The sequence below is a fragment of the Lissotriton helveticus genome (assembly GCF_964261635.1).
Source record: "Lissotriton helveticus chromosome 1_1 unlocalized genomic scaffold, aLisHel1.1 SUPER_1_unloc_8, whole genome shotgun sequence".
Taxonomy (NCBI): Eukaryota; Metazoa; Chordata; class Amphibia; order Caudata; family Salamandridae; genus Lissotriton; species Lissotriton helveticus.
Window position 1 is genome coordinate 59,941 of NW_027611725.1, and position 14,964 is coordinate 74,904.

General features: G+C 45.2%; 2 protein-coding genes and 1 pseudogene across 2 annotated transcripts in view; all 3 read right to left on the bottom strand.

Annotated features, from left to right (window-relative positions):
* Positions 1-8,826: 8,826 nt before the first annotated feature.
* Positions 8,827-11,893, bottom strand: LOC144806514 (uncharacterized; annotated as a pseudogene).
* Positions 11,894-11,895: 2 nt separating this feature from the next.
* On the bottom strand, positions 11,896-13,329 carry LOC144806515 (uncharacterized; the record flags this gene model as incomplete). Its single annotated transcript, XM_078672858.1, has 1 exon — positions 11,896-13,329. A coding segment is annotated over exon 1 (1,434 nt), but the record flags the coding sequence as incomplete, so codon positions are not given.
* Positions 13,330-14,254: 925 nt separating this feature from the next.
* Positions 14,255-14,964, bottom strand: part of LOC144806496 (uncharacterized) — a 145,905-nt gene continuing 145,195 nt past the window's right edge. The window contains exon 4 of the transcript XR_013605814.1: positions 14,255-14,432. The gene's annotated coding sequence lies outside the window, so the exon portion shown is untranslated. The remainder of the gene's footprint in view (positions 14,433-14,964) is intronic.

Genomic DNA, 14,964 nt, shown 5'->3' on the forward strand with positions numbered 1-14,964 from the left:
AGCATCTTATTTGAAAGTTTACAAGCATTTGCAATGCAATAGGTCACACATTTACGTGACTTTAAGTTATTGGCATTGTAAATGACAATGGGTTTTATTTATGTTTCAAAAACGAAAACGTAAATAAAAGGCATTATCATTTACAATGCCAGTAGCTCAAACTCGCGTAAATGCGAGACCTGTTGCATTGCAAATGCTTGTTTTTCAAAGGGTTGTGCAAATTACAAATGGTGCTTACGAATGAGTGTTTAGGATTGATGCCTGCAGCGGACACAAAATGCCCAAGGTATTCTAATTCTTTGACATCAAATTTGTACTGGTCAGCAATAAGGGTGAGGTCAGCATCACATAACTTCTTCAATACTGACCTCAGCCTCCCATTATGTTTCTCAAGATCCACACCAAAGATGAGCACATCATCTGGGTACACCTTGAAACCCTGAAGGCTTCCAAGAATGCCCTCCATCGCCCTCTGAAAAACTGAGGCCGCAGAAATCAGTCCGAAAGGCATTCTTAGAAACCTAAAGGTTTACCCAGGAGGTAAGGTCCTGGGAAGAGGAGTGAATGCTCTGAATGTTCTGAAGAGGAGTGAAGGCCGGCCCGGTGATAGGCGGAGGTCAAGTCCGAGGAAGAAAAATGCACAGCATTTTAGTTATGTGGGTGAAAGCATAATGATCAACAATAACTGCTTTGTTGAGCTCCCTCAAGCTGACACAGAGCCTAGACTCCCCATTGGCTTTACGGGCCATAACAACAGGAGAGACCCACTCCGTTGCTTCAACTTCTTGAATGATAAACTTGGCTAAGAGATTGCCTAATTCAACTTTCATGCTCTCCCTTACTTACAGAGGTGCATTTCTGACCTTAGCTGTTTTTGGAACAGCGTTAGATTTGACCTTTATCCAATGTACATAGTTTTTGAAACAAACACAGTCCACCAGCAAAGACCTCAAGGAATTCCTTGATCCAGTCTTGATTAGCATTACTAACGACCCTAACTGGTGGTAATTCTTTTAGGCAGACAGATCTCATTGGGATAAAGGCAGATATGTAGATCACGTTGATGGAAGCAACTTATGAGCGAGTCCCGCTTCATCGAGACATAGATTTTACCAGGGATGACTCTCCCTTTGAAGTCAATTGTGCCCCAGAAATAGCCCAGCAACTCAATAGTCACCATACCTTAACCTTTTGGTCTAATGTCTGGCTTCAACAGGGTGAGTTTGCCCAGCAGATTACACTCATAAAATGTTTTGGGGACTAGCAGTATCTTGGCCCCAAACTCGAAGAGCATGCTCACTCACCATAGACAAAGTTCACATTCATCCTAGGGGCGTCTCGGACCACTCGCCACTTACAATGACACTGATCTGCCCAGAAAAAATTTGTAAGAGAATCTACCCGATTTACCCGGGGTATTTGCAGGTACGGCCCATATGAAAAGAACTGAGGAAGGTGACTCAACACTACTTTGCAGAAAACACAAATTCAGTCGAATCACCTACGATAGTGTGGGAGGCTTATAAAATGGTATTGAGGGGTCAGGCCATAGCAACTATCACGGGACACAAGCGGGAACAGAAAAAAGAATTGCTGGACCTAGAGACGCGATTACACAGTGCAAACCTAGCACACATGAGCAGCCCGACGGTAGACACGCTGCACACGTTACAACTAAGTCAACGGCTCCACGCTGATCATCTGAAGCGCAGAGTAGTGGGAAATATAGAAGAAACGGCGCATACAGTTTACAATATAGGAGACAAAGCAAGCAAACTTCTGGCATGGTTGGACAAAAAGCAGGCAGAAGGCAGGCATATACTGCAGCTGCGTAGCGCTGATGGTGAATTGCATACGCGACCGACGGAGATAATTGAGATTCTAGCGGACTATTACCTAAAGGTATACACGCCTGAAACCAGGGTAACACCTGAGATGGCGGAGATGGCTTTTAGCAATGTACCAACGCAATCCTTAAACCGAGAAGCAATGGAAGAGCTGGAAGCAGATTTAACGCAGGAGGAGATACAGCTGGCAATTGGTGCGCTCCATTCCGGGAAGGCGGCAGGCCCCAATGGTATCCACATTGATTGGTACAAGGCCGTATCCGAGGTCATAAGTGAGCCACTGTTGGCTATGTACACTGACAGTTTAGAAAAAAAAGTCCTACCCTATGATCAGAGAATGGCAACGATCGTGGCAATCCCGAAACCGGGCAAGCCGCTGGAAGAGTGTACATCATACCGGCCGATATCTCTGATGAACGCAGAGGCCAAAATACTAGCGAAGCTATTATCAAACAGACTGATGCCCCACCTGGAACAACTGATTCACCCGGATCAGTCAGGGTTCATGCCGCATAGGAGTACGGCTCTAAACCTTAGGAGAGTGCACGGGGCACTGGCTAGGGCCCCCCTACTGACTGGACCGGTGGTCATTCTGTCATTAGACGCCAGGATGGCGTTCGACATGGTGGAATGGCAGTATCTCTTCGCGGTGCTGACACACATGGGGTTTGGCCCCAGATTTCTCTCATGGATACAACTCCTATACTCGAGCCCGGTGGCGCACGTATCAGCAAATGGGCATATCTCACGTGAGATACCATTGGCTAGAGGAACAAGACAGGGATGTCCACTATCTCCTCTGTTATTTGCATTGGTGTTAGAGCCGCTGGCAGCCGTGATCAGGACCTCCCCGCTGCTTTTGAAGGGAATATCATGGGGAGATAACTGGGAGGACAGAATCTCCCTCTATGCGGATGATATGTTGGTCTACCTGTCGGAACCGGAGAGGAGCATACCGGCACTGCTAGCACTCTGCGACAAACATGGCCGAGCGTCCGGATATACAATTAACTGGACGAAATCTATCCTCTATGTACTAAAGGGCCCTTTCCCACCTATGTCCGCGAACTGCCCACTGGCAGTGGCGGACTCTTCCTTTAAATACCTTGGGATACATGTTACAAAAGATGGAGGACTTTTCCACGACCTAAACTTACTGCCGCCACTGACTCGACTGAAGGCGGACGTGCAGCACTGGAAGGCACTTCCGCTAACTCTACTAGGAAGGGCAGCGCTATTCAAAATGAAGGCGCTACCGCGCTTTCTCTATGTCCTAGAAAATACCCCAATCCTGATACCGCCTGAATACTTTAGAAAGGTAACGGCTGCGATATCGGAACAATTGTGGGGCAATCGACCCGCCCGCATAGCGAACGTAAAGCTGGTCAGAGATTGGTATGAGAGGGGGATAGCACTGCCGGATGTGCAGCTATATTACTGGGCGGCGCATCTAAAGATTATAAATCAATGGATTCACGCCCCACAGGGAGAACCAGCATACCTGGCAGATAGAGCGCAGCTGGGTACCCACAGCTTATTGGCCCCACTGTACAACAATGGCATCGCTGCAAAACTGATAGGACCCACATACCACACGGTGGCACTGTGTCACAAAGCGCAAACAAGACTCCAATGGGGAGGCACCATAACCAAAATGACTCCCTTGTGGGATGTCAAAGCACTGGGTCGGCTAAGACACAGTAGGGGTTTCACGCAATGGGATAACATCGGGATCTCCACAGTAGGAGATCTGTGGGCAAACGATGGAGTTGTTCCGTTTGAACAACTCCAACGGCAATATCAGTTAGGCCCAAATGAAACATACCGATACATACAAATCAGGCATGCACTAATGACAGCCATCGAGATAGGTACTAAGGTGCCGGACTCCTCCCCGCTGGAGGACCGCCTGTTGACTGATTATATGGAAGCCAGTGCGACTTTCCTGACTTATCGTAAAATAATGAATAACTTGAAGGACCCATTAGTAAAACTGAAAGCAAAATGGGAAGAGGAGCTAGGTGAGATGGACAACGCAGGCTGGAACGCAGCGATGGCTTCACCAAAAGAAGCGGGTATCTCGTCGAGATATCGGCTGGTGCAACTTAAAATATTACATAGAGTCTACTATACAAGAACTGCTCTACACAAAATGCACAGAGCTGACCATCCCACCTGCCTTAGAGGATGCGGAGAACTAGGCACACTCTTTCACACACTCTGGGAGTGCCCAATTATCGCCACCTACTGGCGACAGGTTCTGCGCACCATCTCACAAACACTGGAAGTATCCCTAACACCAGACCCTTGTGTATGTCTACTGAATGTCTGGAAACAGAATGATTTGACTCGTCAGGGGCAGCAATGGGCGATCGTGGGGATAATGGTGGCCAAGCGAGGTATAGCACAGGTATAGCACAGAAGTGGGGGGCAGTAGAGGCACCGACACTGGCACAATGGTGTAGAAATATGGACCTACTATTAGTGATTGAACGAGCAGTCTATAAAATGAGAGCAAACCCCAGGAAATGGAACAAGCTGTGGATGCCATGGAACACTTATAGAGGGGATATATGTGAGCCCCTATCAGAAGAAGATGTAGACAGCTCTGAGGAGGGAGATGACGCACTTAGATTGGTTTATCACATACAAGTAGAGTTGATATAGCGATGATGGGTTGGTCGCACGTCCCGTAACAGGAATGTTAAGACCTGGGAGTCTCGAGAGGAGAATGTTTGCTAATTGCATCAATTACTGCACTGGGAAGTAATGAGTGTCATAAAAGACAAACATCTGTTCTACTATCTGAGTCACACGTTTAGTTATAGTTATAAAATATAAAAATAAGACTGTTACAAAACTATTTGGTAAAGTGATCGTATATTTTCTGCTGATTGGAACTGTGCAATGAAAACCAAGGACGCTGCATAGCGAATATTGTCTGAAATGTGTAACAAATTGTCCTTCTATAGCAGCCAGCCTCCGGGATGTAGGTAAATGCTGTGTAAACGATGCAGATTGCAATAAAAGTCTTTAACCCAAAAAAATAAAATAAATAAATCGAAGAGCATGCTCACTGGAGCATCATTGATCAAAACTAGCTCCTGAGGGCCATCTCTAGCATTCCCTGTGACAGGGAGAACATTGATTCCTTCCAAATCTTCTTCATAAAGATAAACTTCCCTGACTTTTTTATGCCCGTGGCCCGTTCTGCAGCTCTTTGAGATGTGACCTTTTCTCTCACAAGTTTTGCACATGGCCTTCCAGCCTGGGCAGTCTTTAACCCGTTGACTGTGGCGCGAATTTCACCGCTGTGCGGGCATATTAATGAGTGGGTGCAGTTCGGACAGCCCCTAGTCGTCCTCCGCACATGCCCACTGTGACGTTAGGGGGCCGTCCGACGCACGCAACGGGTGAAAGTTGGCCATATGGCCAGAGTTGCCACACCTGAAGCACTTCCTCTGAAAATTCTTTGTGTGAAAGGGCTTTGAAGTGGTGCTCAATTATTGTTTAACAAATCTATCCACCAATACCTTGACATTAATGTTCTCCGTTTATCACCTGAACTGTCTTTGCGTATAATATCAACACACACTTTTGAATGCCCATGACATTTGGCTATGGTCAGCACTTCTTGAAGCGATGGTGTGTCTTTTTGCCACAGGGCATGTCTCGTTTTGTCGAGGGCGCATCCTAACATAAACTAATCTCTTAAGCAATCCTCTAAAGCAGCACCAAAATTGCACGTGGAAGCCAATTTGCGCAAGGTAGTTATGTACTGTTCGACCGACTCATCCTGCCTTTGCATCCTTCTCCCGAAGTGATATCGTTCAAGGACAGTACTCACTTTGGGGAGGTGGTACAAGTCCAACTTTTTGAAGCAGATCTCGTATTCATTAAGAGTGTCGGAGTCACTATCAGAGAGTTCAGGAAGGTGTGCAAAGAATTCTTGTCCCTCAGAGCCCAAACAATGCATTAACAATGAGGCTTTCCTCTCTGCACTTAAGGAAGTGCCACAGACACGAGCATAATGTGTGGAAACCTTCTTCCACTTCAGCCACGAGAGAGGAGGAACTCCTGGAGATGTCAACAAGAAGGGAGGGGCAGTGACATTTTGCATGATGTACGTTGTTTTGACCTAGTTACTACTTAAGGGTGATCTTCAGTGATCTGCGTCCAGTGCACAATATCCACAAACCTTATAAGCTGTGCGCATCCGCGGAACTGCGTGAAACTTCAGCAATTAAAATTTAGGCCAATGCGCACAATGCCAGAAACTGTATTTGCTGTGAGCATCAGTAGAACGATCAGCCCGATTACTGATGGCACATATTTATACAGGGAGGAGTCACTTTAGTCTGGTGCTCAATTACATGTGTATATGTGAGTCTGGTGGTGCCTGATAACTGAAAGGCACACATTTGTGTACATAAAATTTCATGTATGTCTGATTTATTATTCCTATTACAGCGCCTTCTACCTTGAGAAGGCCCATCCGAGACCAGTGTGTGGACAAAACCCATGCCAACAAATCGAGGACAAAGGGATTGGAACATGGTCTAGGAACACTTACAACAAATCCTACATCAAACCTCACGTTTACCTGATGGAGAGCTATGAGCGACTTGAAGCGTAATACTGAGAAAAAGTAACCTGGAGAATTGCTGCAAATTAAAGTAAATAAAAAACTAATACAGCACTACATAACCACAGCTGTGACACCTAGAAGCCGATTGTGTCTCAATAAAGCCCTAGTTTGTGATTACCTTACAGTGCTCACATTATCATCCACGCTAGAAGAGATGGGAGCCTGGGGTGTCTGATCACAGAAGCTCATTTACATACAAAGGGGGTGACAGCCTGTTCACAACGCACAGCACAACTTGTTTACGTAAAGTGCTAGTACACAGAACAGGGTAAAGTCTTGTGTCTCTTTTTTTCATTTTCTTTAATACATCCTGCACCTCGCTCTCTTCTTCTCTTTCTCTCATTTCAATTCATCATAAATTACTCAATTTCACTATTGCACGGCACAAGTCGAGGGGTAGTCACAGTTTGAAGGGGTCCCCCTACTATTATCTAGAAACGGGACTCAGTTACACCTAGCTCCTTAGCCTGCAACTGGTGATTGTTACTTTGTGCCCCAGCACTGCAGACACAGGCCTCTGAGTGTTTGTTTGTGTGAGTGGCGCAAGAGAGGAACAGAGAACTTGACAAAACTAGCCCTTCTATTGCTTAATACATTGTAAATGTGAAACACTTTGGGGCTTAGGGGCTGGATAAAGAATACCGTCAGGAAACAAGCGCAAATTAAAAGCACATTTTATGTATTCGCTAAAAACTGTTTAAAAATGTAATTTCCAAGGTCCACATATCTGTTTAAAAATATTTACACTTTCAGTCATTTCCGAGTTTAATTACAAACTGATAGTGGGAAAAACACATGATGCATAAAAACTGAAACCAAAAACATATTTTTACATTATTTTATGTTTCTTGTTTCTTGTTTTTAAAACAGGCCGTCAACCTTTCACGTAAACATATTATAAGGGCCTGACATCACTTCTTGTGATGTCACTACATGTGACGTCACAGTGATTTGCATATGATAATGGGCTCCTTCACTATTTTCCTTACTTGTGCCCTGTTTATTGGCATGACATGGGTCTATAGGTGTTCAAAATAAACATATAAATTCATAGGTGTTCAGCCCGTTTCTCTGGTGATGTCACACTTTGGCATGTATTCGGCTGCTTCTTCTATTTTTAGGTGAGTACAAATAACATGCTGTTCCCCCTCCTTCAATTTCTCTCTTTTTCTCCCCCTTTCTTTGTCTCTCTCGCTCTCTGGATCTCTCTCCCTCTCTATCTCCCACACACTCCTGTTAGCGTTAGCTTCATGAATGTCACTGCCACTTCTGGCATTCATACGACCAATCCTTCAGAACATTTGAGGACAAAGGACAATCAAGTGAGGAAGATGAGTTGCTGGGAATGCAACTGATTGTCCTGGCACATATATGCTTTTGATGTGAGATTTCGCTATCTCACCACATTCTTCAAACAGAGTCTACTGCTTACAATGGCTAAATTCTGGTAAAATGTAGATTTTGGCAAGTCACAAAATGAATAGGGAGAGCCAAGTCGGAGAGGAGCCACGGGTCCCACTTAGTAATCAGGCGCGAGGCACGAGCTGATCCATCAACCGATAACAGTGTGTAAAAGGTGCAGCAAACGTTACTTAAAAACAAGGTATATGCTCTTTTATATCTGAAAATAGGTTATTTCTTGAACACCTGTGCTTCACTTTATTTCATTACATATACTGCAGTGGCATTTGTTAATAGTAATACGTGCATTTTACCAATGAAGCTTCCATCTCCAGAGCCCTGACAACATGTCCACTCTGGGTGTGTTTGGTTTATAGGTTTTATCACTAATCCGACAAGTTAGCTGAAAATACCACTGTTGGTCCCAGTATTGTTCAGTGTTGCTTTTACAGGTAGTGAGGGGTCAGGTGCGATTGAATGTTTTTCTTTGTATCTCTTCTTCACCAAATAAAAATCAACAATGTTTATTTTGTTTTAATCCACATTGTGCTTGTCTCCCACTGTGTATCCTGGAACATCATGTCACTTTGCTATGTGTACGGAAGTGAACAATCACTGGAAACAAACACTTTTATAATTCTGCAAATACTGTTATCTGTTTTTCTTCTTTACTGCTATTCAGGTTTTCTATCATTGGTACTTTAATGTCATACATAATTTGAATTTTATCTTTTTCCGTAATTCATTCCTCTCACAATAACTGCACTGTTCTGCTCTTGTCTATGTCCTTAGACGGGTCAATATTATTTTTGATGTTCTTAAATTCTTTCCGGAATCTCTGCATCTCTAGGATTATTTCCATGTGAGTTAAATGAAGGAGTGTATTCACTGAGGGCTGTGTGGGATCGAAAATTGACAAAAGCCTTCTCACTTTCAGTGCCCTTCTATGTTTTCCCCATGTGTGTACGCTGATGACTTTGTAGCTCTGATCGTCAACTAAAGCTCTTCCCACATTCAGTGCGCTTGAGTGGCTTTCCCCCTGTGTGTGTTTGTTGAGGTTTTCGTAGGGTTGATAAATGACTAAAGCTCTTCCCACAGTCATTGCACTTGAATGGTTTTTCCCCCATGTATGTTCGCTGATGACTTTGAATTTGTGATAACCGACTAAAGCTCTTTGCACATTCACTGCGCTTGAATGTTTTCTCCCCTGTGTGAGTTCGCTGATGTCTTTGAAGGTTTGATAACTGACTAAAGCTCTTCCCACAGTCATTGCACTTGAATGGTTTTTCCCCCATGAGTGTTCGCTGATGACTTTTAATGTGTGATAACAGACTAAAGCTCTTTGCACATTCACTGCACTTGAATGGTTTTTCCCCTGTGTGTGTTCGCTGATGATTCTTTAATGCTGTAGAGAAGCGAAAACTACTGTCACATCCAATACAATGATAGGGTTTTTCCCCCATGTGTGTTCGCTGATGAATTTGTCGAGCTGATACTCGACTAAAGCTCTTCCCACATTCACTGCAGTTGAATGGTTTTTCCCGTGTGTGTTCGCTGATGTGTTTGAAGGCTTGATAAATGACTAAAGCACTTTGCACATTCACTGCACTTGAATTGTATTCCCCCCGTGTGTGTTAGCTGATGACTTTGTAGCTTTGATAATCGACTAAAGGTCTTCCCACATTCATTGCGCTTGAATGGTTTTTCTCCTGTGTGGGTTCGCTGATGATTCCTTCAATCAATCAATCAAGCATTTGTATAGCGCGCTACTCACCCGGAGGGTCTCAAGGCGCTTGGAGGTGGGGGGTCCGCTACTGCTCGAACAGCCAGGTCTTGAGTTGCTTCCTGAAGGCGAGGTGGTCTTGGGTCAGGCGGAGGGGGAGGGAGTTCCACGTCTTGGCAGCTAGGTAGGAGAAGGATCTTCCTCCCATTGTGGCTCTTCGGATGCGGGGGACGGCGGCGAGGGCATGGCTGGTTGATCGTAGCTGGGGGGTGGGGGTGTAGAAGGTCAGGCGGTCATTGAGGTATCTTGGGCCTTGGTTGTGGAGAGCTTTGTGTGCGTGGGTGAGGAGTCGGAACGTGATTCTCTTGCCGACGGGGAGCCAATGCAGGTTTCTCAGGTGTTCGGAGATGTGGCTGTGTCGGGGAATGTCCAGGATGAGGCGTTCTGAATGCACTGGAGTCTTTTCTGGAGTTTGGTTGTGGTTCCGGCGTAGAGGGAGTTGCCGTAGTCCAGTCGGCTGGTGACGAGGGCATGGGTGACCGTCTTCCTGGTTTCGGTGGGGATCCACCGGAAAATCTTACGTAGCATGCGAAGGATGTTGAAGCATGACGAGGAGACCGCATTGACTTGTCTGGTCATGGAGAGGGAGGAGTCCAGGATGAAGCCCAGGTTGCTTGTGTGGTCTGTTGGTTTGGGTGTGCTGCCCAGGGCGGGGGGCCACCAGGAGTCGTTCCAGGTGGAGGGCGAAGATCCCAGGATGAGGACTTCCGTCTTATCTGAGTTCAGTTTCAGGCGGCTGTTCCTCATCCACTCGGCCACGTCTGGTGGTGGCGGGGTCGTTGGTGAGGGAAAGGATCAGCTGGGTGTCGTCAGCGTAGGAGATGATGTTGAGATTGTGTTGGCGTGCGATGTCCGCCAGGGGGCTCATGTATATGTTGAACAGCGTGGGGCTGAGTGATGATCCTTGTGGTACGCCGCAGATGATCTCTCTCTGTGTTCTTCCGGCGAGGAAGGAGATGATCCACTCCAGTACCTTCTCCTGGATTCCGATGTTGTTGAGGCGCTCCACTAGGGTGCGGTGGCAGACCGTGTCGAACGCCGCGGAGAGGTCCAGGAGGAGGAGGGCCGCTGTTTCCCCGTTGTCGACCAGGGCTCGGATGTCGTCGGTGGCTGCGATGAGGGCGGTCTCGGTGCTGTGGTTGGCCCGGAAGCCGGACTGCGAGTGGTCGAGTGATCCGTTCGTCTCAAGGAAGGCGGCCAGCTGTCTGTTGACAGTCTTCTCAATGACTTTGGCAGGAAAAGGAAGGAGCGAGATGGAGCGGCAGTTTTTGAGGTCGGTGGGGTCCGCTGATGGTTTCTTCAGTAGGGCGCTGAGTTCGGCGTGCTTCCAGCTCTCTGGGAAGGTGGTGGTGTCGAAGGAGGCGTTGATGATGTCCCGTAGATGAGGTGCGATGACGGAGTCGGCCTTGTTGAAGATGTGGTGAGGGCAGCGGTCGGTTGGTTCCTTAATGCTGAAGAGTCTCAAAAACTACTGTCACATTCACTACAATTATATGGTTTTTCTCTTGACACATTCACTGCACTTGAATGGCGTTTCCCCTGGGTGTATTCACTGATGTCTTGTAGTTCTGATAACCTACTAAAGTACTTCCCACATTCACTGCACTTGAATGGTTTTTCCCCCGTGTGTGTTCGCAGATGATACCTTAATTGGGAAGAGAAGCGAAAACTACTGTCACATTCACTACAATGATAGGGTTTTCCCCCAGTGTGTGTTCGCTGATGACATTTTAGGTATGATAACCTACTAAAGCTCTTCACACATTCACTGCACTTGAATGGCTTTTCCCCTGTGTGTGTACGCTGGTGTCTTTGTAGTTCTGATAACCTACTAAAGCTCTTGACACATTCACTGCACTTGAATGGTTTTTCCCCCGTGTGTGTTCGCTGATGACTTTGGAGGTTTGATAACTGACTAAAGCACTTCCCACATTCACTGCACTTGAATGGTTTTTCCCCCGTGTGTGTTCGCTGATGACTTTGGAGGTTTGATAAATGACTAAAGCTCTTCCCACATTTGCTGCACTTGAATGGCTTTTCCCCTGTGTGTGTTTGCTGATGTCTTTGAAGGTTTGATAACTCACTAAAGCACTTTGCACATTCACTGCACTTGAATGGCTTTTCCCCTGTGTGTGTTCGCTGGTGTCTTTGTAGTTCTGATAACCTACTAAAGCTCTTTACACATTCACTGCACTTGAATGGCTTTTCCCCTGTGTGTGTGTTCGCTGATGTCTTTGAAGGTTTGATAAATGGCTAAAGCACTTCCCACATTCACTGCACTTGAATGGTTTTTCCCCCGTGTGTCTTCGCTGATGACTTTGGAGGTTTGATAAATGACTAAAGCACTTCCCACATTCACTGCACTTGAATAGTTTTTCCCCCGTGTGTCTTCGCTGATGACTTTGGAGGTTTGATAAATGACTAAAGCACTTCCCACATTCACTGCACTCGAATGGTTTTTCCCCTGTGTGTGTTCGCTGATGACTTTGTAGCTTTGATAATCGACTAAAGCTCTTCCCACATTCACTGCACTTGAATGGCTTTTCTCCTGTGTGAGTTGTTAGCTGATGATACATTAATGCTGAAGAGCTGTGAAAACTACTGTCACATTCACTACAATGATAGGGTTTTTCCCCAGTGTGTGTTCGCTGGTGACATTTTAGGTATGATAACCGACTAAACCTCTTCCCACATTCACTGCACTTGAATGGCTTTTCCCCTGTGTGTGTTCGCTGGTGTCTTTGTAAGTGTTGTAATTGACTAAAGCTCTTGACACATTCACTGCACTTGAATGGTTTTTCCCCTGTGTGTATTCGCTGATGTCTTTGAAGGTTTGATAAATGACTAAAGCACTTCCCACATTCACTGCACTTGAATGGTTTTTCCCCCGTGTGTGTTCGCTGATGACTTTGAAGGCTTGATAACTGACTAAAGCTCTTCACACACTCACTGCACTTGAATGGCTTTTCTCCTGTGTGAGTTGTTAGCTGATGATACATTAATGCTGAAGAGCTGTGAAAACTACTGTCACATTCACTACAATGATAGGGTTTTTCCCCAGTGTGTGTTCGCTGGTGACATTTTAGGTATGATAAACTACTAAAGCTCTTCCCACATTCACTGCACTTGAATGGTTTTTCCCCCGTGTGTGTTCGCTGATGAATTTGTAGGACTGATAATTGACTAAAGCTCTTTACACATTCACTGCACTTGAATGGCTTTTCCCCTGTGTGTGTTTGCTGATGACATTTTAGGTATGATAAACTACTAAAGCTCTTGACACATTCACTGCACTTGAAAGGCTTTTCCCTTGGGTGTATTCGCTGATGTCTTTGAAGGTTTGATAAATGACTAAAGCACTTCCCACATTCACTGCACTTGAATGGTTTTTCCCCTGTGTGTGTTCGCTGATGTCTTTGAAGGTTTGATAAATGGCTAAAGCACTTCCCACATTCACTGCACTTGAATGGTTTTTCCCCTGTGTGTGTTCGCTGATGACTTGGGAGGTTTGATAAATGACTAAAGCACTTCCCACATTCACTGCACTTGAATGGTTTTTCTCCTGTGTGTGTTTGCTGATGTTTTCGAAGGCTTGATAACTCACTAAAGCACTTTGCACATTCACTGCACTTGAATGGCTTTTCCCCCATGTGTGTTCGCTGATGTCTTTGAAGGTGTGATAACCCACTAAAGCACTTTGCACATTCACTGCATTTAAAAGGCTTTTCCCCTGTGTGTGTTTGCTGATGACTTTGAAGGCTTGATAAGTGACTAAAGCTCTTTACACATTCACTGCACTTGAATGGCTTTTCTCCTGTGTGTGTTCGCTGGTGTCTTTGTAGTTCTGATAACCTACTAAAGCTCTTGACACATTCACTGCACTTGAATGGTTTTTGTCCTGTGTACGTGTGCTGACGGAGCTTGCGTAGTGATGACAAACTAAAGCTCTTGCTGCATGTGTATGATTCTTCTTTCTTGGTTAGTGTCTGTGGGTCGGGTATATATTTGTCTACATCCCTTGACTGTATTTCCGGATGGGCCGACATGGCTGATGAAGCACCTGTGTTTTTCTCACACACTTTGTATGTGTGCAGTAATTTGCAGGTTTGATTTCTGTTTTAACAATAAAATGCGATAGCCACCAAATATTTGCCACACTCCTAATACGTAGAAGGTGTCTTTGTAGGCGAATGTGCCTTTAGATTGGATTATGGCTATGCACGCTTGCGGGTAAAGATGTATCTTCCTTCTGGCCGGTGCAAATTGGGACAGTCTGTTGTATTGTAGATACAAGAACTCCTCATTCCTTTACCCGTCAATTGTCCGGCTCAGCTCTGTTGTGCTTTTCTCTGGTTACTGTGGTTTGGCCAGAAAGACTTTACAATACACTTAGAGCACGGAATGATGGCTTGTCATCATATTGGAAAACAGAGCTCTGCGGTAATCACACCATACAGATCCCATGATATTGGACACTTGTTTATACAGGAGGGGGTTTGTTATTGTTGTTGCCTTAATTTTCCAAGGTCATTTCTCCGTCTTGTGGCGTGGAGGTGCACAGCTCAGACTCTTACAATCACTGAACTGCCCTTGATGCTTCATCCGGGATCTGTCAGTTTGTGTGCAGGTTCCCCTGTCGCCGACTGCGCTGATGTTTTCCTGAATACTGGAGCTCATTATTTCTGCTATTATTGAAGATTTACAGCATTAGCTTCATTATTGATGGTCATTTCATACATTCAAGGCTTGTTTTCTGTTGGATGTAAAGATATTTAGCATTACTAAATTGAAACATAATGGAATGAGAATTCACAATGTTTAACTGTTTGTAAAAGACACTCCACACAATGCAGCGCAGCCCTCCCCCCGCGAGGCTACGCTGCGTGGCGCGACTGGAAGGGAACAGGCAGGGGCGTAGCTAGAGCTCTGATCAGCAGGCTCTAGCTTGAGTTTGAAAAAATATTGGCAGCCAAAGCTGGAATCTGGTCAGTTTTGCTTTTACCGAAAATCTCACACTACTCTGTTGCTCCCCAATTTTAACATGTGTCTTTTCAAATATTGTCAGTGTGTTGCAACTATTACGCTTCTGATTACTTTAAATAAACATGTCCAAGCGTTTAATCCCTATTGCACAGCGCAACTGAAATTCTTACATCGTTAATTTTATTTAATCGACAACTCCCAATTTTAGTTTGTATAGATTGTTAATGTATTAAGAGGAAAGTATACAGGAAACGTCATATTTTGGAGTAAACTATTAAATGCGACAAAACGATCTGCTTTTG